The sequence below is a fragment of the Nelumbo lutea genome, chromosome 4 (genome assembly GCF_056320005.1).
Source record: "Nelumbo lutea isolate HS-2025 chromosome 4, American lotus-T2T, whole genome shotgun sequence".
Classification (NCBI taxonomy): Eukaryota; Viridiplantae; Streptophyta; class Magnoliopsida; order Proteales; family Nelumbonaceae; genus Nelumbo; species Nelumbo lutea.
Window position 1 is genome coordinate 82,595,315 of NC_142687.1, and position 22,755 is coordinate 82,618,069.

The 22,755-nt window shown below is 38.7% G+C and overlaps 1 protein-coding gene and 1 long non-coding RNA gene across 2 annotated transcripts; one reads left to right on the plus strand and one right to left on the minus strand.

Moving 5' to 3' along the window:
- The first annotated feature begins 1,091 nt into the window (after window positions 1-1,091).
- LOC148861355 (putative protein disulfide-isomerase A6) lies at window positions 1,092-12,001 on the plus strand. Its single transcript, XM_088941540.1, has 11 exons — window positions 1,092-1,616; window positions 2,431-2,515; window positions 2,650-2,747; window positions 2,883-2,938; window positions 3,058-3,175; window positions 4,054-4,081; window positions 4,213-4,304; window positions 10,495-10,651; window positions 10,738-10,862; window positions 11,099-11,198; window positions 11,649-12,001. The coding sequence occupies exons 1-11, from the start codon at window positions 1,465-1,467 to the stop codon at window positions 11,712-11,714; spliced, it is 1,077 nt and encodes a 358-aa protein (XP_088797666.1). The 5' UTR covers window positions 1,092-1,464; the 3' UTR covers window positions 11,715-12,001.
- A 3,099-nt stretch (window positions 12,002-15,100) lies between these two features.
- On the minus strand, window positions 15,101-15,767 carry LOC148861356 (uncharacterized). Its single transcript, XR_016094971.1, has 2 exons — window positions 15,679-15,767; window positions 15,101-15,553 (listed from the first exon to the last, which is right to left on the minus strand). It is a non-coding gene; the product is annotated as an uncharacterized LOC148861356 (long non-coding RNA).
- Window positions 15,768-22,755: the final 6,988 nt, after the last annotated feature.

Consider the following 22,755-nt stretch of genomic DNA (forward strand, 5'->3'; position numbering starts at 1 on the left):
CAATTATTGAAAAATATATTAATAATGAAATAATACAATAATTGCAAAAAACAATAAATACTAATAATCTATTACATTTTGGTCGGGTTTCTAATATGGTTTGAGCCATACTATTGTGTTTAACCCAATTAGAGAGCCCAAATAATATACATATCTATATAAGTAACAAATATAATCCAAATATCAAACTGAAATGTTAGAATACCATCTCTTACTATTATTAGACATATGTATTATGTTTGCCAAATATACACAAATATATATAAATAGATAGATAAATGTACTCATTAATAATTTCATGTAATATGATTTACAATTTGGTCTGATTTTTAAAATTTAGAAAACTAGGCCAACCCATAAAATTATGGTCTAAAAATGTTTAGATCAAACCAAACCATTTTTAAATTCAGAATAGACCAAACCGTCGATTTGATTTGGTGCGATTTATCGGTCTAAACCATATGATGAATGCTTCTATTTGAAACGTGTTTCCTTGGCAACAGATCCTAAGATTTGCGGGGAATTGGGATCTCTAACAACAATAGAACACGTTCCAACACCCGTCCAACAGGCTTGATATATGAGATCTTAGGAAGAGATTGGGACTCACCGCCATGAATGAAATGTGCGGTGTCAGATCATGTTGGAATGGTGTACTGTTAATACGTATTTCGTTTCAGGACATCTGGACTCAAATGCGGGAGTGACTCGATCTCAATGAATCAATGCGAACCCAAGGCCCCAAGCCGAACCTATGTTAGTTTAACCCGACCGTACTGGAATAAGGCCGGCTCAGTTGTCCGGTCAATGCGGGTTTATCATTCCATCTGATCCGTTTACTTTACGGTCTTCAAGATATTTTCGAATTCGCAGCGGCGCTTTATAGAGCGCGCCTCACATGCGCTCTACAAGGTTACAACATAGTGACGGGATCTGTTCTTAATAAACGGGCGCGTCATAGGTATATTCACCGTGCATTGAGAATATCTTCCCTGAATAATAACTAATAAATAAGGGCAATGTATGCGTGTGAGGCGCTTGTGCGGCGAGTGAAGAACTCTACAATACATCCCAACCGTGTAGTAACAACTACGGAGATGTTCGCCATGCACTCTGAGATGTGCATATGAGACGCAGATGCGAACTCGATATTTTTAAGGTACACGTCATCATCGAAGGAACGGGAGCTCTAATCAGGATGCAGGTTTTGTCATGAATGACGAGCACAGCATATCCCCTCCACCCATTTATGCCAGGTGGCAAAAACGCCCGTCTGATTATATTTTTATAATGACAAAATCACCCTTGTTGAATGTTGAGTCTGTACACTTCGATCTGATCATTTACAGAACGAAATTTCTATAAAAAATCAACAACGCTGATCAATTCCCAGTTCTACCGTTGGGCACTTGGGCCATTTCTTCGCCGCCTTCGTTTTATTTTCCTCACTTCTTCTGACAGAACATGGCGAGTTTTCAGATCTGGTTCGCTTTCGCAACCCTAGCTCTTCTCTTTGCATCAGCTTTCGCAGATGATGCTACCGTTTTGACGGAAGCTAACTTCGAAAAGGAGGTCGGACAAGATCGTGGCGCTCTCGTCGAATTTTACGCCCCTTGGTATGACTTCCTTATATCGTGTCATGTAATTCATTTCTTTGTTTCCATTAGTATCAAGGTCAATTTTTTAAAACGATATGTGCTGGTTTGATCCTTGGGTAATTGGGTTCTTGAAGTGGTTGTGATAAGTTGTAGTGTAGCAATTTTGGTCATGTTTGATGGAGATCTGAGATTTTTAGGTTCTGATTCTTATATATGCCTATATGGAGAATGCGTTTAGACGATATTCAGATCTAGCTGAAATTAGTTTAAAATGCTTTGTGATTTTTTTTCCTTTTACGGAGTTACTTTTCTATAGAAATTTAGGTGGGAGTTCAAATAAAATAGTTGCAAGTGATAAGTGGAATTTTAGTTCCTTTTCTCTTCTTCATTCTCTAATTTCTTGGAGCTTTGGACTTTCTTCCATAATTGTCATTAAAGTGTCAACTTTGTTTAAGATTTCGAGTTGAACCTTTTCCCCTTTGGCAATCCCTGCTCTAATTTCTATAAACTTACACTCTGGGTAGTTAGCTTCAATTTGAAGATGGATCCACTATCACGTCTACTGCCTCTGTGATCGCAAAAGTTGGAATACGTTGACTTCCTATTGAAGTTAATTGGGGGACCCAATAATGTTGGTTCCATCATGGTGGAAACTATACATGTATTTATATCAAGCATGTATACGTATGCAGAATGCCATTTCTTTTCAGTAGAGGACTTCTGCAGAAAGGCGAAGGAATTTATGAAAGTTGTTTACCACGTCATATCTCAGCTTCTCGTCTTGCATTGTCATGTTATAGGACAGGAATTCTAACTTTACTTCCCATGACAGGTGCGGGCATTGTAAAAAGCTTGCTCCAGAGTATGAGAAACTTGGTACAAGTTTTAAGAAAGCCAAGACTGTTTTGATTGGAAAGGTAAAATTTTACATTTTGATATTTAAATTGTTTTATGCAGACTTCTGTAATTATAAAATTTTGACAAAACTTTATGACTGTTCGTTTATTAATACTTTTGCTCACTCCTCGCGATATTGCTTTTTTTTATGTAGGTTGATTGTGATGAACATAAGAGTCTTTGCAGCAAATATGGGGTCTCTGGATATCCTACAATTCAATGGTTTCCTAAAGGATCATTGGAACCCAAAAAGTGAGGAAAATATTGTATCTATTTCTCTACACTATCTTCAATCAAACAAATTATCCTTTTTCTCTCTTTTCTGTTGTCACTCTCTGTTATTTATCCCTTTGGATACATGAAAGTTGAAACGTATAACTTGTGTAGGTATGAAGGACCACGTACTGCAGAATCCCTTGCTGAATTTGTGAACACTGAAGGAGGTAATCTGCAGAATTGTTACTCATGTCTGTCTTTTTTGCTAGTTTTCACCAAGTGTTTTGATTCTTTATGACTGGAGATTTTGTTGGCATTTTTCCACACTTATTTGGGCTGTGTGCAGGAACCAATGTGAAGATAGCTACTGTGCCATCCAATGTAATTGTTCTTGCAGCAGATAATTTTGATGAGGTTGTTATGGACGAAACAAAAGATGTTTTGGTCGAGTTTTATGCCCCATGGTAAGGATTCTTCTTAGCAGTTTAAAAAGCAGTTGCCTTGGAGAATGGTGTTTGACTCCCCTTATTTGCTTTAACATTTCCAAGTTTTTTCCACTATTAAAATAGGTGATTCTTTACGTGTGTCATGTTGGCTGTGCAAATTCCTGATTTTATTTTATTTGCAATGCTGTGCATTTAAAGGAGTTTCCTCTGACTGGGTCTTGGGAACCACTCCATGCCTTGTATGGGTTTTACTTTTGACAGTGACCCCTTGTTATTATTACTCCATGCCCTCTTTCTTTGTTATAAAAAAAAAAACACTAATTTGACCCACTAAGACGATTAAGATAGTAACAAACTAGAAATCAACTACAAAGGAATTCAAATTGAATAGAATTCTGATAATCTAAAAGTTATGAAATTGCAATTGATGCAGGAATTAGAAGGATTATATTTGTTTCTCCATGGATTCTTTTCCTGTTTTTCTATCTGCAATTCTACATTAGTGTTACATCTCTCTCTCTAACTGAAAAACTGAACTAAATAAAGTATTTATACTAATACACACACACACACTAGAGTATCACCAACCTTATACCACTTTACTAGGTAAGCGATGCAAATACTCTTTCACCATTCCTCTCTATCTGAGGCTATCCTAAACAGGTATGCATGTGTCTGTGTTAATGCTTGTGTATATGTGTTATTTATGTTGAACATGTATTCCACTTAACATTTTTCATTACATTTAATTATCTCATTCTTGAGTTTAGAGCATGCACTTTGATTCCCAGTGAAAGTTAACTAATTTCTTACTTTTCGGTTTTCATATTTTATATAGAATACAGTTCAATCCTATAAATTCATCATCTTATGAACCATGGCTTTTTACTTTGCAGGTGTGGCCACTGCAAAAATCTAGCTCCTGTAAGTATAATACAATAAGAGAGCTTTGGTATTGTTATTTATAGTATGGTTTTTCTTAATTTGACCATGTTGATTAAAAAGGTTTATAATATATTTGAACTCTGATAATTGTCTGCCTCCCTTTTTTCTAGACTTATGAAAAGGTTGCAACAGCATATAAATTGGAGGAAGATGTAGTAATCGCTAATCTGGATGCTGATAAGTATAAAGATCTTGCTGAAAAGTAAGTCTTAAACATGTTCTAATCTCTTTTGCCACTGGAATGATGATAATAATTTATTTTTCTTATGATAATAAATTTCATTAAATTATCAGTTGGATTAAGAGATTGCATTTCCAAGAAATCTGTTTTTTCTCATGCATAGGGGCTTAATGATTTGGTTGGCAATTTAAAATAATTGAAAAAAAAGAAAAACTCATAGTGCTCTGATGGATGCAAGTGGCCGTTGGAACCACGAGTATATTATTTTTAAGATAGTATTGAATGTGGTTCCTGGAAAATGCAACAACATGGCAGCTATAATGATGGGAATCAAGGTTGATGGCAGCTCTTATTTACCAGTAATTTTGATGGCATGTTATAGATAGACCTAAATTGTTTCTATGGTTGTAGTAGTACCACTTCCATCTTTGAAATCATGCCCTGGATGGTGTAAAATTTATGATACTTCAATTAAAGACAACCACCACATCATTGGCCTTCACTTAAAGAATTGCCTTGCACTAATGACCTCGTAACTAGGTTTTCCTAGAAAGGTAGTGGTTCAATTTTCTTTCAACATGACATATTGAAGAAGAGACAGAAAGATATGAAGAATGGGATAATCATTTGTGCCTCTGTACATCAAAATTTGTAGCTCTCTCTAGGATACAAACTAGGTAACAAATCTCCCTAATTAAAGGATATAAACTAGGTAACAAATCTCCCTGATTAAAGGATACAAACTGGGTAACAAATCTCCCTAGTTAAAAGAAAGATAAAGCTGAATCCTAAAAATTTGTACAGCTCACAAATCTCTCAACTACCTAAAATAGCACATAATCAGATATAATACATAATTACATAAATCTTCGAACACTCCCCCTCAAGCTGGCATGAATATATCACTCATGGCAAGCTTGCTAACTAAGTTCTCATAATGCGCCCTAGGAAGCCCCTTGGTGAGAATGTCTGCTACTTGGCTCGTGGTGGGTATGTAGGACATGCATATCACACCACTGTCTATCTTCTCCTTGATGAAATGTTTATCCACTTCCACATGCTTTGTTCTGTCATGTAGAACTGGATTATGAGCTATGGAAATAGCTGCCTTGTTATCACAATAGACTTTAATAGGTGTTGGTGTATGAACCTTCAACTCTTCTAGGAGCCTTTTGATCCATAACACTTCACAAAAGCCATGTGCAACAAAGCGGAATTCTGCTCCTGCACTACTCCTTGCTACAACACTATTTTTTGCTTCTCCAGGTGACCAAATTCCCTCCTACCAAAGTGCAGTAACCTGAAGTAGATCTTCTATCATTTACATCGCTTGCCCAATCTGCATCTGTGTAGGCTTCGACTTGGAGACGACCCCTATTTTTGAACAAGAGTCCTTTCCCCGGAGTTCCTTTCAGATATCTCAAAATCCTAAACACAACTTCAAAGTAAATAGGTCCAGGTGAATGCATAAACTGGACTTACTACACTTACTGCAAAGGCTATGGTAGGTCTTGTGTGTGACAAATAGATTAGTCTTCCAACTAATCTTTGATAACGTTCTCGATCAACCACCTCATTTGCTGTTATTGCTTTTAACTTCATATTTGGGTCCATTGGAGTTCTTGCGGCTTTACAACCTATCATCCCTGTCTCCTTGAGCAAATCAAGAATGTATTTGCGTTGGTTGATAAAGATTCCCTCCTTGGACCTTGCAAACTCCATTCCGAGAAAATATTTAAGTTTTCCTAGGTCTTTAATGTCAAATTCAGCCTCAAGCTTATTTTTTAACTTGTTGATTTCAAATAAATCATCCCAATCATGATAATATCGTCTACATACACTATCAAAATAGCTATTTTACCTTTGGTGGAGTGCTTGAAAAATAAAGTATGATCAGCTTGGCTTTGTGAGAAGCCGTGCCGCCTTACTGCATCCCCAAATCGTTCAAACCAAGCTCTTGGTGATTGTTTTAGCCCATATAGGGATTTTTTTAACCTACAAACTTTGCCTCTTCCAAGACGTTCTTCAAATCTTGGTGGTAGGTCCATATATACTTATTCCTTTAGGTCTCCATTCAAGAATGCATTCTTGACATCGAACTGACGAAGTGTCCAGTTAAAATTAACTACAAGAGAAAGAAGTATTCTGATAGAGTTAATTTTAGCAATATGAGCAAACGTCTCTTGGTAGTCTATACCATGAGTTTGGGTTAATCCATCCTTTTGCTACGAGTCTTGCTTTGTATCTCTCCACACTTCCGTCAGCCTTGCACTTCACTGTAAACATCCATTTGCACCCGACTGTCTTTTTGTCATGGGGTAGATCAGTAATACTCCACGCATTACTTTTTCTAAGAGCATTCATCTCTTCCATCACAGCTAACCTCCATTTTGGATCATCTAATGCTTCTTGAACAGTTCTTGGCACATACAGATTAGAAATCCTAGACACAAATGCTTTATGAGTATGTAATAATTTCTCATATGACAAGTATTTTGCAATAGGATGTTTTGTGCAAGCTCGGGTACCTTTTCTTAATGCAATTGAAATGTCAAGATCTGAAGATGACAGATTAGGCAAATCATTAGATAAAGACGGAATAGGGGTAAAAGAATGATTACTCTGAGTTGTAGGACCTTCACTCGGCAAATTGGATTGGACTTCTACTGTAGGAACAACCGGAACAGTAATACTTTTGTGAAACCTCTTCCTGGTATAAAACTGAAGCTCAAGATGAGGATTGTGATTCGTTTCAAGTACTTCTCCCCCTGTCTCTGATAACGTAGTATCTAGAAAATTTAGATTAAGAGTACTATCACTAGGTTCCATTCTTTCAACAATTGTTTCCGAAACTTGCTTATCATAATTAATCAAATGAATAAATTCTTCTAGAATAGGTAAAGTTTCCCAAAAATTATCTTCCTTATGTTCTCCCCCTAAAGAGAATTTTTTTGAAAGAAAGGTTGGTCCTCAACAAAGCGTACATCCATACTCTCAAAAAAATTCTTTGTAACTGGATTAAAGCATTTGTACCCTTTTTTATTAGATGCATAACCAAGAAACACACATTTTTCAGCTTTTGGATCCAGTTTTGATCGAAAAACATTTGGTATATACACATAATAGACACAACCAAACACTTTCAAAGGAAGATCCGTAGTTATTCGAGATGTGGGAAAACAATTTTTCAGATTCTGTAAAGGAGTTTCATATTTTAAAACTCGAGATGGCATTCTATTTATCAGGTAACATGCAATTAGGAGAGCATTTCCTCAGAGATATTTAGGTACATTCATAGAAAACATGATCGGCTCTGGTAAGAAGGTGCCTATTTTTTCTTTCAGTAATTCCATTCTGTTGTGGTGTGTCACGATAAGTTGATTGATGGATAATACATTTTTCGGTTAGAAATGCTCCTAAGTATTTGTTAAAGTATTCAGTCCCATTATCTGATCTTAGAATACCAATTTTGGTTTGAAAATGATTTTCAATCATTAGGAAAAGTTCTTTAAATCTTTGTTCAACCTCTGATTTCCTTTCTAACAAGTAAACCCAACATACCCTTGTATGGTCATCAATAAAAGTCACAAACCATTTTTTTTTAGAAAGAGTGTTAACCTTAGATGGGCCCCAAACATCACTATGTAACAAATAAAATGGTTTTGAAGCAAAACACGATGATCTTTAGCCAAATGACAAGCCTCACAATGAAGTTTTGACAAATCAACTCCTTTAAACAATTTAGGCAACAAATGTTTGAGATATGGAAAACTAGGATGCCCTAATCTTCTATGCCATAATATAACTTGATCATAGACAAGGATTGAACTTGTACTACTTAAACCATGAACTTTTTTATTACCAGTAGCGGTTTCATCAAAATAGTAGAGTCCATTTATCTCTCTAGCAGTTCCAATCATCTTCCCCGAGTTCTGGTCCTGAAAAACACAAGTGGAAGGAAGAAAAAGAATGGAGCAGCTAGTATCTTTCGACAATCTGCTGACAGAAAGAAGATTGCAGGCAAGTTTTGGAACATGTAAAACAGATTTTAGAGTATTTTTTTCTGAAATTTTAATGTTTCCTTTGCCTGCAATAGATGAAAGACTACCATCAGCTATTCTCACTTTTTCAATACCAAAACAAGGATAATAGGAACTAAATAGGTTAGAGCAACTTGTCATATGATTGGTGGCCCTTGAATCTATGATCCAAGGACCAGATTTTCCTAGAATTGAGAGTGCCAAAGAATTGCTACCTGTTTGTGCCATAGACCCGACAGGAGTATTAGGTGACGAATAGGATTTTAGAAGTTTAAGAAGATGATCTATTTGCTCTTTACTGAATGGGGATGATTCAGCCTCGTCTGTTGTAGGTATATTCTGTTCACCAGGTTTGTTCGCCCTCCAATTTGATGGTTTCCCGTGTAGTTTGTAGCAATTCTCTCGGGTATGGCAAGGTTTCCCATAGTAATCACAACGTAGGTTATTCTTGTCTCCAACCCATTGATTCTGGGCTGACTTTTGACTGACTTGGGCCTCAGAAATAATCAGGGCTGACCCTTCCATAGGTTCGGTTGTACCTGCAGCCTTACTTCCAAGCATCACTTGTCTCCGGCTTTCTTCTCTACGTACTTCTGCAAATACCTCACCGATTGGAGGTAGAGGGTTTCTTCCAATAATTCTGCCACGAACCTCATCGAATTCAACGTTTAAACTTGCAAGAAACTTGAAGACTCGGCCAACATTGACCATCTTCTTGTAATAATTGCAGTCATTGGGTGACTTCCACTCGTAATCGTTGAATAAGTCTAGGTCCTGCCAAATTCTCTTAAGAGAATTGAAATACTTAGTCATAGAGTTCTCACCTTGGCGAATATCTCCGAGTTGTAGAGTTAATTCGTACACTTGGGATTGATTCCCTAAATCAGATTACATCTGTAACAAATCTCCCTGATTAAAGGATACAAACTAGGTAACAAATCTCCCTTATTAAAGGAAAGATAAAGCTGATTCCTAAAAATTTGTACAGCTCACAAATCTCTCAACTACCTAAAATAGCACATAATCAGATATAATACATAATTACAGAAATCTTCCAACACATATGATGGTTTGTTGTGCCTGGAATTATGTAGGAAATCTATGTTAAAAATCATAATCTTGTCAAAAAATAAAAAAGAAAAAGAAATAGGAACAAATGAACAATGGACTTGTCTCAGGGGTGAATATATGAATATAAGATGGGTATGAGGGAAATAAACTACAATATCAGTGCACCATTGGAATGATGTAATTAACTCTGTATGTGTGAGTTGACTCGTCTTTCTAGCATAAATATTCTGCAATTGGGTCTTCTGGTCTTGTTAGAGTCCCCAAGTTACATGCAAGTATAATCTGTAGATCCTTGATATTATTGAACGTATGATGAGCACCCTACAAGTTTTATGGCAGACAATTTAGTATGAAAAGATGCATCCCATTTTGACTTTTAGATGTCCATGGTTGGGGCCATGTGACTTTAACTTCCATTTTTTCCTCCATCAATCTAATTAAAATCCTGAATTCACCCATATTAAAGGCACTTCCTGGAATTGTTTTGTGGGCAAATTGACTCTGGAAATTTTTTAATTGCTTCAGACAGTATTCGAGAGTGCAGCATGAGTCTTATTGCCAGACAACAAACATGCAAATTGGCACTTTGCGGAATTGTTTATTGGTTTTTCATGCATAGGAGCTTGATATTTTGGTTGGCAATTTGAAATAATGAAAAAAAAAAAGTCTCATGGTGCTCTGATACAAATGGCCATTGGAACCATGAGTATATTTTCTACCTTTATGGAATTGCTTATTTTTTGGACATGTTGTTTCTTAACTGCCCAACACTCTGCTCCATACAACATAGTTGACCATACAAATGTTTTATAGAATTTTCCTTTTAGCCCAACTGATATCTGCATATAATTAACAGTAAATTGTCCATAAACCTAATTTTGCATATAATCATTCTTTAGTTTCATTAATTAAATATTATGTCATAAGCAAACATTTAGCACCGTGGGACCTCTTTAATATGTATAGTCAATTCATTCATGACTAGTGCAAATAAATAAGAATGAAAAATGTACATCTGCAAATTTTACAGTTGGCATTTCTTGGACATGTAAAAGTTATTACTACTTGTGGATCCTGATAAGTAAATGCTGTCTATGCAGGTATGGTGTTAGTGGCTTTCCTACATTGAAATTCTTCCCAAAAGGTAACAAAGCGGGTGAAGACTATGATGGTGGTCGAGATTTGGACGACTTTGTGACCTTCATCAATGAAAAGTGTGGCACTAGTCGTGATGGAAAAGGACAATTAACATCTAAGGTAAGTAGAAGATTGACTCAGAGATTGCCAGTTGTGTAATTAAATTCGTTTCTTTTTCTGAATATATGATTACTTGGGTGATACAGGCTGGTATAGTTGCAAATTTGGATGTCTTGGTGAAGGAGTTTGTAAGTGCAAACAATGATGAGAAAAAGGCAGCCTTTGCACGGATAGAAGAGGAAGTAGAGAAGCTCAAGGGTTCATCTGCAAGGTAATTGATTGGCAGGATCTTTTGCATCTATGTCTAAAACCTGGTTTGTGCAGCCAGTGTCTTGTGGGTAGGCTTGTAGTGTTGTGGGTAGAAGATCCAGACTCCTACAAGGCAGACTGTAATTGACAGTTCAGACAGTAAATGGCATGCTAAAAGAGTTACAATCTACAACTTGCAGTTGAAGTAGGTAGTGTGGCCTTAAACAGGAATTTCATTAGCTTTTCTGCTTTTCTCAGGCATGGCAAGATTTACTTGAAAGCTGCCAAGAACTGTATGGAAAAGGGTCCAGATTATGCTAAGAAAGAGACTCTGAGGCTACAGCGCATGCTTGACAAGGTAAAGTGACAATTGACAAATCTCAGACATAAGAGGGGGTACCGGGGTAGCTTGTTTTCCAGGAATATCACATCTCTCTCTAAGATGGTTGGAACCCTAAATAATCTGATGCCTCGTTTGGTTCATGGGAATAGGGGTCTGGAATCGGAATTGGAATGGGCTGTTCCGATTACAACTGTTTGGTTGGATGGAATTGGAATCTCATTCTCATTCCTGCTGGAATGGCCACTCCCTCATTTGAGGGAATGGCCATTCCCTGCTCCTCCCTAGGGAATGAAATCCCATTCCTACTGATTTCAATTCTCATTCCCATTCCTGTCTGAACCAAACAGACTATGGGAATGGGCCATTCCGATTCCGATTCCGACTGCGAACCAAACGGACCTGAATTTCAGGTCTGATAATTCTAATGTTTATTCTTTTTGGCATTTCTCTATCTTTATGGTGCAGTCAATCAGCCCTGCAAAGGCAGATGAATTCACGCTGAAGAAGAACATCTTGTCAACCTTCGCTTGATCTCAGTTGGTCAAACATCAGCAAGACTAGATTTTTTCCTTGGAGGTATTTCTCCCATGTTTTCAGCTTGGGGTAAATACTATTTTGGGATCTGTCTTGTTAATTTTCTTTGTACTGCATAAGGTCTAACCTCTGAAAACACCTCAAAGTTGAGAGTAGTTATACTTTTAGCAATGAACCTAGTGAAAGTGTGAAACTGCACCTGCAACCTACTAATTGTCCTCTTTCTCACAATTACAGAAACATGAATTTTGGAATGTGGAGAGCACTCTTCTTTTTATGCACCATATTTTATGATTTTTCTTTATTTCTAACGATTCCTATGCGATGCACAAGGAAACCCAATATCCAATAGGATGACAGAAAGGATTAAAAAGAAATGTTGTACAAGACAAAAAAAAGTAATGAAAGAATCATAAATTATAAGTCAACAATAATGTATTTCAAATTTGAAATTACTGCAATTGTTAATTATTGGTAATTAACAATCGAAATTAATAAGTATTTGATTTTGGTTCTCCTAAATTTCTGTTTTTATTTTCTGTAATTTACAAAATCAACAAACTTTACAAAAATTAACAAAATTAGCAAAACAAACAAACGTACTGTTTATTTAGAGAATTAGTAATTTAGATTTACAGAAATTTAATCAACAGTAGAAGTTGACAAGTATTTAATCTTTTTCCTAATTTTCTGTTCTTATTTTCTGGAAACGAAGTATATCGAGTTTAATAAACTAATTAAGTAAATAAAGAAATTAAATAAAAAACTAAGTTGATCGTTGCATGCTCAATCTACCACCAAAAATGAAAGATGATAGTTCAGTTCTTCTGCGGTTTCCTTGCATGGTCAATAAGAACAAACAATTAGACGTCGTAGGTCGATCATGCAAAACACTTCACTCACTTGATTTCTATGAATCAAGTAGAAACATTACAGTTCAACAGCATAACTCCCAACACTGCCAAGATGGTCAACTAGGGCCAACCAACCTGATCCAACTCGACCCGAGGCTCAGGTCAGTTAATGTGAGATCGGCTTCAGTCGGGGCAAGTTCATGCAAACAACCTTGCATTGGGAATCTCTCTCCATAAAATAAGGCCTGATGGAATTAGGCATTAGACATAGATATGTTTTTCCGACATCAAAAACCAACCAAAAACACTAAAACGTTTAAAAACCCCCCAAAAAAAAATTAAGAAGTAAAAACATTTTTTTTTTGGTTAATGGCTGCAAGCGTCAAATGGGTCGTTTTGGTTTTTCTAACCAACCAAAAAACCAAAACGCTTAAAAATCCAGAAATAGAGTAGCACATGCACGTTTAAAACCATGGATTGGTTTGGGTATAAATAATTGCTTCTAGCATCAAATGGGTCGTTTTGGATTTTCTAACCAACCAAAAAACCAAAACGTTTAAAAATCCAGAAATAGAGGAGCAGATGCACGTTTAAAACCAAATGAATCGGTTTGGGTATAAATAATTGCTTCTAGCATCAAATGGGTCGTTTTGGTTTTTCTAACCAACCAAAAAACCAAAACGTTTAAAAATCCAGAAATAGAGGAGCACATGCACGTTTAAAACCAAATGGATTGGTTTGGGTATAAATAATTGCTTCTAGCATCAAATGGGTCGTTTTGGTTTTTTCTGCATTCAAAAGCCAAATATTGCTGAGTCGCTGAGTCCAGTGACCACTTTAGCGCAAAACAGGACAAGAAGACGATTGTCTTGGATTAGATTCTGGATATTCCGATCCAGATCCGTTTTTGCACCAACATAATTTTCTACATTTTTTATTTTATTAAACAATAATAATTATTCTTGCTAATAAGAATTACGTTAATAATTATGAGTATTTTTAAATAACTATAATTCCAATAATAATTATGAGTATTATTGAATAATTTTCAGAATATTGATAAATGCTCAATAATTTCAGCCATTTACTTCTGAAAATATGTGTATTTATTGTTATTTAATATTTAATTCCTTATTGTAATTTACTGTTAAATTATTATTTTTAATCATTAATTATTGAAAATTATCAAAAAATTAGTGTTATTTATTGCTATTTAACATTTAACTTTTATTGTAATTTACAGTTATTTTCCGATTTTCAAAAATGAATTAATGAAAAGTATCAAAAATCGGTGTACTTTATTGTTATTTAATATTTAATTTTCCATTATAGTTTACTGTTAAGTTATTTTAGGGAGGAGAATCTCACCCCTATAATTTCTTACTTAGCAACACATTCCACCAAAATTTATCTTTAGACTTCCTTCCGGAGGAGGGTTCCAACTAATCCAGTTTGTCTCTCTAATTGAAGGGGTAGTAGTTTCTGGATTTGAAGGAGGGGAGTTTGCTTCTTTAAATTCCATTGGCTCCATTTGGAAGGAGTACAAATATAAATATGTAGTGCGTAAAACTTTATATTTTGTATTATTTTATATATATTTATACCATACATATTTGCATTTGTACTCCTTCCAAATTGAGCCTTAAGGTTGTCAATGATTTTACTAACTCTATTATTTTTAAGCACTTTCTGGTTTCTATTTTTCTATAGGAACCAAAAGGTAAATGCTATTTTTTCCCAAAATTTGGGTATAGTTTCTTCCACTTTCTCCTCCATTATTTTTCTCCACCAATCATTCAACCCTCCTTCATGTCTTTCTAATTTTTCAGCATTTTGGGGGTCCAATTGTCTCCAAACACGTTTTGCCATTAAGCAGTTTAACATGATCTGCTCTCCGTCCTCTTCAAGCTCACAAAAGGGGCAAGCAGCACTTATATTTATTCCTCTATTAATCAGGAGTTTTTTTTTTTTTTGAAGAAATTCTATTTAATAGTAAATCCACAAGAAAATTTTGATTTTTTTTCTTGACATGCAATTCTCCTTGATTTTTTATTACAATTCTTTATATCAAGATCTATGCTAATTTGCTCTCTTAGACTACTATATGCTGATTTAACAGTGAAGTTTCCATATGGGCAGTTCCCCCAAACAATCCTATCTTCTCTTTCTACTATCGGAATATGGATAGCAGATATTTTATTAATTATCTCTTGAGGGCATACCTCTCTCGATTTTCTCTGATCCCAGCAATTATTATCTGGGTTTGTGTAGTGAGACTTTTTGTTCTACTAAATCTTGAGACCACTGACTACGCTTTTTAATTAATGGATGTGGGCCTAATCACTTGTCTTGCAGATTATCCTTTTGTTGATTAATTTTCCATGCCCAAGAGGTCAAAGATGGGGTTTTGTGTTCTAAGAATCCCTTATTTTTAAGGTATATTTTGTACTACTTGAACCTAGAGGTTACTTTTTTTTAAGGCTAAAGTCATGTTTCATTCATTCAAGAAATTGATACAAATACATAGAATTGCCACCAAGGCCAATCAGAACCCAAATACAATTTCTCAGGAAGAACAAAATATATAAATAAATGTAGTAGAACAAATGAACTTCTGCAATCCAACAAATTTGAAAAACTCACCAATAGAAGTAGAAAAGCACAACTCCAGTCCACCACAAACAGCGAGACAAAAGACAGCAGAGGTTCCCAAAAGAGATTGCAAAGAGATGGTAATAGCATGGTTGGGGTAGATCCGCAGAAGGGGATAGAGCCCCAAACATTACAACCGATATCAGATACTGTAACTGCTTTCCAAAACGGCATTCACTAAAGAACTGCGAATGGTACTGACCATGAATTACTTCTGCCGGACAATCACGAACAAACTTAACCATGGACGACAACAACGTAAAGCAACATCCACCAATATCGAAAGCCCAATACAAGATCCAAAAGCAAATAACCCCTTTGTCAAAACGCCTGCAAAAAGAAGAAAAAAAAAACAAGAAAAGAAAGAAGAGAATAAAGGAAAAGGGGGGACTCCCGAAAGGGAATCACCCCAACAGAGAGATTGATAGAGCCTTGAGAGACACGGGAGAGCTTACTTTTTTCGTTTAAGATTTTCCAACCCAATTTCATGAGATAGGCTTGATTTACTTGGGACATTTTTCTTAGCCCTAGTCCTTCATTTTTATCAATACATACTGTTCTCCAGTTTATAAGAGTAAAGGTCTTATGATTTTGTTTTGTTCCCCAAAGGAATCTTCTTTGAAGTTTATCCAATTCATTAGTTGTTTCCTAGGGGATGCCAAACATACTCATTTGGTATATTGCATAAGATTACCAAGACAGCCTTTAGGAGAGTAACTCAACCTCCTAGAAATAGGGTTTTGCTTTTCCACCACTCCCATTTAGCTTTTGCCTTTTCAACTAGGAAGTTCAAAGTACTCTTTGTTAATATTTTCTCAATTAGTGAAGCTCCTAGATATTATTTGACCTTGGTATTCCTGATATCCTTGCTAGAATTCTTTGTAATCTATTTCGGGTATCTTGAAGTTGGACCTCTCTCTCTCTCTCTCTCTCTCTCTCTCTCTCTCTCTCTCGTTCACCAACTCTTCTTGCAGCAAATAAACAATCTCTGGATTGGAATGTAATACTCTCTCAAATCATCTCTCAAGTTTCAGGCTTAGGCTTAAGATCTAGGCCCAATGGTCGGGCCAAGCTCAAGCTCAGGCCTCAATATATTGCGTTGATAACAAGTGAAAGCTTGGCCCAATCCTAACCCGGCCCGGCCCATGGACAGGTCTAGTTGGGGATGATTTATGGGTTTTAAGCCTTCCCAATACTTTGACCTTTGAAAAAGAAAAAATCTCTTGACATCTTTCAGATTATCAATTAATAAAACTAATCAACTTTTTATTGTCTTGTGCATTGCACAAGCCCCCTGCTAGTATATACTGAAGTAAATCAGGCCATGCCAGATGGCCTCTCCTTGCTCCATTACCCCAATCGAGTAATTCTAGAAGGGGTGCAAAATTCCTTCTAAAAGCATATGGAGTTGCCACCTCAACATGCCATATCTCCCTTTCCTCTCTTTTTTATTAGGAAACTAATAAAACACATATAGTGAGCACCTATTTTTTAAGAAAGATATAAGAGTCATTTGTAAAGCCAATCCTTACACCAATTTGATCCTATCTCCCACTAGCCACGTGGCACCACTATACCCAACTTTCTCAAATTACTTCTAATTATCTCTAATTCTTATTAATCTCATAAATTATCTTTAATTTAGGAGAGAATTAAATTATCTCTAATTATCCCTAATTCCTATTTATCCCCACCACACTTTTCATCTATATCTATCTAAAGAAAATTTGAATTAAAAACTTTAACAATTATTTAAGTATTAGAGGAAAATCATGTAATAACTTTAAGATATTTATTAAAAACACAAAAAATAATTATAAAATATTTAATAATATTCATATATTTTTTTAAATTCATAATGAAATTATGTAATAACAATATAAATTATAATTTTATGGACTATTAAATTTCATAACTAAATAATATTTTAAAAACATAAATAAAACATTATTTAAATGCTATTAAAATAATAAAATTTTAAAAATAAAATATTATTTAAATATTTTAATAACTAAATATTTTAAATAACAAAATATTAAAAATATCTAAATAATTATATAACAAAAATTTTAATATTATGGAATAATTTTAAAATAATTAAAAATTAAATATTTTACATTTTATTTAAATATTTAAAATAACTAAAAAATATTTAAAAATTTTAATATTATGGAATAATTTTAAAATAATTAAAAATTAAATATTTTACATTTTATTTAAATATTTAAAATAACTAAAAAATATTTAAATGTTATTCAAATAATAAAAAATTTAAAACTAAAAAAGTAAAATATTATTTAAATATTTTAATAGTTAAATATCTTAAACAATAAAATACTAAAAATTGCTACATAATTATATAACAAAATATTTAATATTATATAATAACTTTCAAACAAATAAAATTTAAATAACAAAAAGTTTTAAATAATTTACATATTGTTTAAATATTTAAATAACTAAATATTTCAAATAAGGGTCATTTACTGAAACACCCCTATATATAGTTTCACATATTCACTAAAACCTATAGTTTGCAACCAATTTACTTAATCAACCTTCTATCAAGAGTCTTTTATATTGTTGCCTAAAAATGGTAACTTGACCACCTATACTGAGTGAAAATGTTCAAGGGCATAGGCCTATGCTATTTTATTCCAAAATTACCCCTAGAGCACCATATTGAGCATTTAAAATGAACCATTGTTTGATTTTCAGATCTACCACACAATGTCTAATTTTATGTAGAATGAAGAAGAGAGGATGCATACCAAGTTATTAGTTAATTTGCAACATCATGTCTTCCTTCTTCAAATAGAAAATAAGATTGATCAAAGAGAGTTGTTACCCATGTTTTACTAGGGGCAAGAGTGACATTTTCTGATGAAGGAAGATTTGGCCCGACCTCTCTATTACGTGACACATGGCAAAAACAACAGCTCGGCAAAAGGGGCCAAGCCTAGGCGGGAACAAGGGGACACGAGCAGACTGAACTCCCTACCGGGGGCCCGAACTGACCCACCTTGTAACGGCTCAGGATACACTTCGCCGAACTGACCTTGTAACAGCTCGGGATACACTCCGCCGAACTGACCCACCTTGTAACAGCTCGGGTTATACTTGCCAAACTAACCTTGTAACAGCTCGGGTTACACTTCGCCGAACTGACCCACCTTGTAACAGCTCGGGATACACTTCGCCGAACTGACCTGCCCTACAGATACCTCCGAGCTCAAGACCGCCTCGCTCAGCACTTCGCATCACTTGGCACCAAAACCAAACAAGTCGTACCATGCCTGACACTAAGGAAGTTCGTGCCCAAGGGCGCTGCGCCTGACTGAGATCTGACGTTTGGCGGTAGCACCCTAAACGGCCACCTGCCACCGCCACTGACACCGCCATCTCCGGTTAGATGACGGTTAGGCAGTGACGGTTCTGTCTCAGCAGAAAGGACGACGGTCGAATTGACAAGCACAAGGGTAATCATACTTGACCTGACAAGGGCCCCGGGACGAGTGCACGAAGTGACTATAAGAGCCACCTGCCCTCCGACAACGGAGGTATGCAAACTTTGCGCTATCTGGTATTACCTTGCTTTTGAAGGATTCTAACTTGAGCTTCGGAGCCTCTACACCAAGTTCCCCCCGGAGCTTCCCCATCTCCTCGGTTTCAGGTTCCCTGCTACCCCGTTCGGAAGCAAGGCAGCGGACAGCTAAGACCGGCCGGATCACACTCCATCAATTGGCGTCGTCTGTGGGAACACGCTTCAAAAAGCCTCCCTCCAAACTTCGATAACCCTTTTCTCCAAAAAAAAAACCCAACACTCATGGCCTCCTCCAGCAACACCGGACGTGGCACGGAGACAAACACCACCGGGGAGCAACTTCAAGTCCCCGTAGTGTGCGTTGGACAGTTCACCATCCCCCTTTCGGCGGATTGGATCCCCAGCCTGAACACGCCACAAGCAGTGGCACCCGTAAACCCTCCTACCACAAGCATCCCCTTTCCTCTCCCCATTGAGACAACCTTCACTGAACCGGCTGTCGTCCCCCTGGCAGGTAGCCAAAACCGGTTGGAGGACCTGATGCAGTGCATGCGGGCAATGCAAGCCCAAATGCAATAGTTCCAACAACACCAGCTTCACCAGCACCAAGTGTTGCACAACATCTCCCAGTATCACTATCAACAGCAGTTCCCCCAACTGCCACTGAACCAACCACTACTTCCGCCTCGCCACCCCGCTCCGAGGCCGGTCAAGGCCTCCCCGCAGGATGGACGCCCCCACCAGGCGAAGGCCTCCCGGCCCCAGAACCACCCCAACAGCCAGGCCTCGTCCCCAGGCCAAAGAGAGAAAAATGTCATCCCCGCCTCGCAATCCGCGGGCGGGTCGGGAACCTTGCCCGCGAGGTCGGCACCCCGGCGCTCCAAGCCCGAGCTCCCGCTCACCGAAAACCGATTCAATGCCCTGGCGGCAGACTACCATTATTTCGGACCCATCGAGCTCGGTAACACAGAGGCCAGCAGCGCCAGTACAAGGCCCGCTCAACGGCGAAGGCACCGGCGAAGTCGCCGAACAGCCACCCGTGCCTTGTCGGAATCCAGAGGCAAAGACACGAACTCGGACGAGGTAGGGGCTGCCCCGGTTCTCTCGGTTCCTTCCCCCCTCGCATCGGAACTCCTGGCGGTCCCCTTACCCAGAGACTTCAAACTCCCACCTCTGGACAAGTACGACAGGTCCTTCGACCCCAACGACCACGTTGACGCTTTTTAGTCCCAAATGCACCTCGCCAGGGCCAGCGAATCGTGCATGTGCGTGGCCTTCACCACCACCCTCAGGGGGGTAGCCCACACTTGGTACAGGAACATGGCCCTCGGGTCGATAAAGTGCTGGGCCCAGTTCATGTAGGTCTTCACCGCACACTTCGTCACCAGCCAACAGTGCCCCAGAACAGAGGAAAGCATCTTCGGAGTAGTCCAAAGAGAAGGAGAATCCATTCGGGGCTACATCAAGCGATTCAGCGAAGCATGCCTACAGATACCGCGGTTGGACCCCGCAGTGCAGCTCACGACGGCCAAAAGAGGGGTGACACACAAAGAATTCAAATGGCACATGGTGGCCAACCCGCCCGCAACCGTGGCCGAATTCCTCAAACTCGCGGATAAGTTCATGAGGACAGAGGAAGAAATCAACCAACGAACCGAAGGCGGGAACGAGAAAAGAAAGAGAGAAGGCGAGCTCCCCAGCCCAGTGAATAGAAAAAAACCCGACCCGGGAGCCGAAGCCAAACCAGTCATTCCGGGCCCCCCCAGCAGTTCGGACGGACTACACGCTGTTAAACATGAGGCGGACAGAGATCTTAATGACGATCAAAGACGCTCCGTACGTTAAGTGGCCACCTCGCCTAAAGGGAAATCCGAACGAGAGAAATAAGAATTTGTATTGTAGTTTCCATAGAGACCATGGTTATAGCACCGAACAGTGTAATAACCTCCGGGACGAGATAGAGGGGCTCATCTGTCGTGGATACTTGAGAAACTTTGTACAGCACAACAATAACAATAAAGCAGGTCAGTAAGGGGAGCACGAAAAGGATGCCCCCGAATCTAGCAACAGACCTGCCAAACCGTTGCAGAAGCAGCCTCCTGAAGAGAGGCCAGTTCGGGGAACCATCCATGTAATAGTGGGAGGTTCGGTGGTAGCGGGGTGTACCTCGACAGCAGCCCGGACTTCAGTTCGCGAAGCGGCCCTCGAAGAACGGAACCCCCCAAAGAGACCAAAGACCGAAGAACCAATCTTTTTCACGGAGGACAACGCGCGAGGAGTCCACTACCCCCATGATGACGCGCTTGTCATTAAACTAAGGATCAGCGACTTCGAGGTCAGGCACGTACTCGTAGATTCGGGCAGCTCAGCGGACATCCTCTTCAAATCAGCATTTGACCAACTGCAGTTACGGAGGAGCGAGCTGAAGCCCGTGAACACTCCCCTGGTGGGTTTCAACGGAGAGGAAGTCAGGCCCCTCGGAAAAGTAACTATCCCTGTGGAAGTCGGCACATGGCCTTGTGCGGTCAGACTCAACCATGATTTCCTGGTAGTCGCGACCCCCTCCCCATACAATGCCATAATAGGGCAGCCGATCATGCATATCCTACGGGCAGCGGTCTCCACCTACTATTTGGCCATGAAGTTCCCTGCGGACTTCGGTATAGGGGTAGCACGGGGCGACCAGCTTGAGTCCCGCAAGTGCTACGTTGCCGCCCTGAAGGGAAAAACCAAGGCGGCCAACGACCTCGAACTGGAGCGGCCTGCACAGCAAGGTGAGGAACGAGCTTCGCCCACGGAGGAAACTGTCGCAATCCCGACTTCAGCTACGGACCCAGCTCGCACACTAAGCATCGGAGCTTCCATCGAAGATCCCCTACGAGCCGAACTGGTGAGTTTTTTACTTCAAAATTTAGATATTTTTGCCTGGTCCGCGGCCGACATGCCCGGCATTAGCCCCGGACTGATAACTCACAAACTTAATACTGACCCTGTAGTCAGACCCGTTAGACAGAAGAAACGCAACTTAGCCCCAGAACGCTGGAGAGTGGTCGACGAGGAGGTTGAGAAGCTCATCGCAGCAAACTTCATAAGGGAAGTCCATTACCCGAGCTGGGTGGCCAACCCAGTGTTTGGCAAGTGGCGCATGTGCGTTCGACTATACCAACTTGAACCGAGCTTGCCCAAAAGATTGCTTCCCCCTCCCCAGAATTGACCGCCTAGTGGACGCGACCTCGAGAAACAAGTTGCTAAGCTTCCTGGACGCCTACTCGGGCTACAACCAAGTTATGATGGACCCATCCGATGAGGAAAAAACCAGCTTCATAACCGAGTTTGGCCTGTATTGCTACAAAGTCATGCACTTCGGACTAAAAAATGCCGGAGCGACTTTCCAAAGACTTGTAAATAGGCTATTTCGGCCCCTGATTGGTACGAAGATAGAGTGTTATGTAGACGACATGGTCGTCAAGACTCAGTTTTCACAAGAATTAATACAAGACTTAGATTCTGTTTTCCAAATCTTGCGTCAGTTTAGCATGAAGTTGAACCCCAACAAGTGTGTCTTCGGTGTCACCTCGGGAAAGTTCCTAGGCTACATTGTCAATCGGCACGGTATTGAGGCCAACCCAGACAAAATAAAAGCCATTCTAGATATGAAACCACCTCAGAAAGTAAAAGAGGTTCAGAGGCTAAACGGCCGCATAGCCGCTTTAAGCCGCTTCTTGTCTAAGTCAGCAGACCGCTGCCTACCCTTCTTCAAGGCAATCAAAGGCAAAGGGTTCGAGTGGACCCTGGACTGCTAGTTCGCGTTCGACGAACTAAAAGGTTACCTCGCTAGTGTGCCAACCTTAGCCCGGCCCGAGGTGGGCGAAGTCTTAGAACTGTACCTCTCGGCGAGCGATGAGGCGGTCAGTTTGGTACTGATAAAAGAAACAGACCGGGTCCAGCGACCCATCTATTATGTTAGTAAAATTTTGCAGGGAGCAGA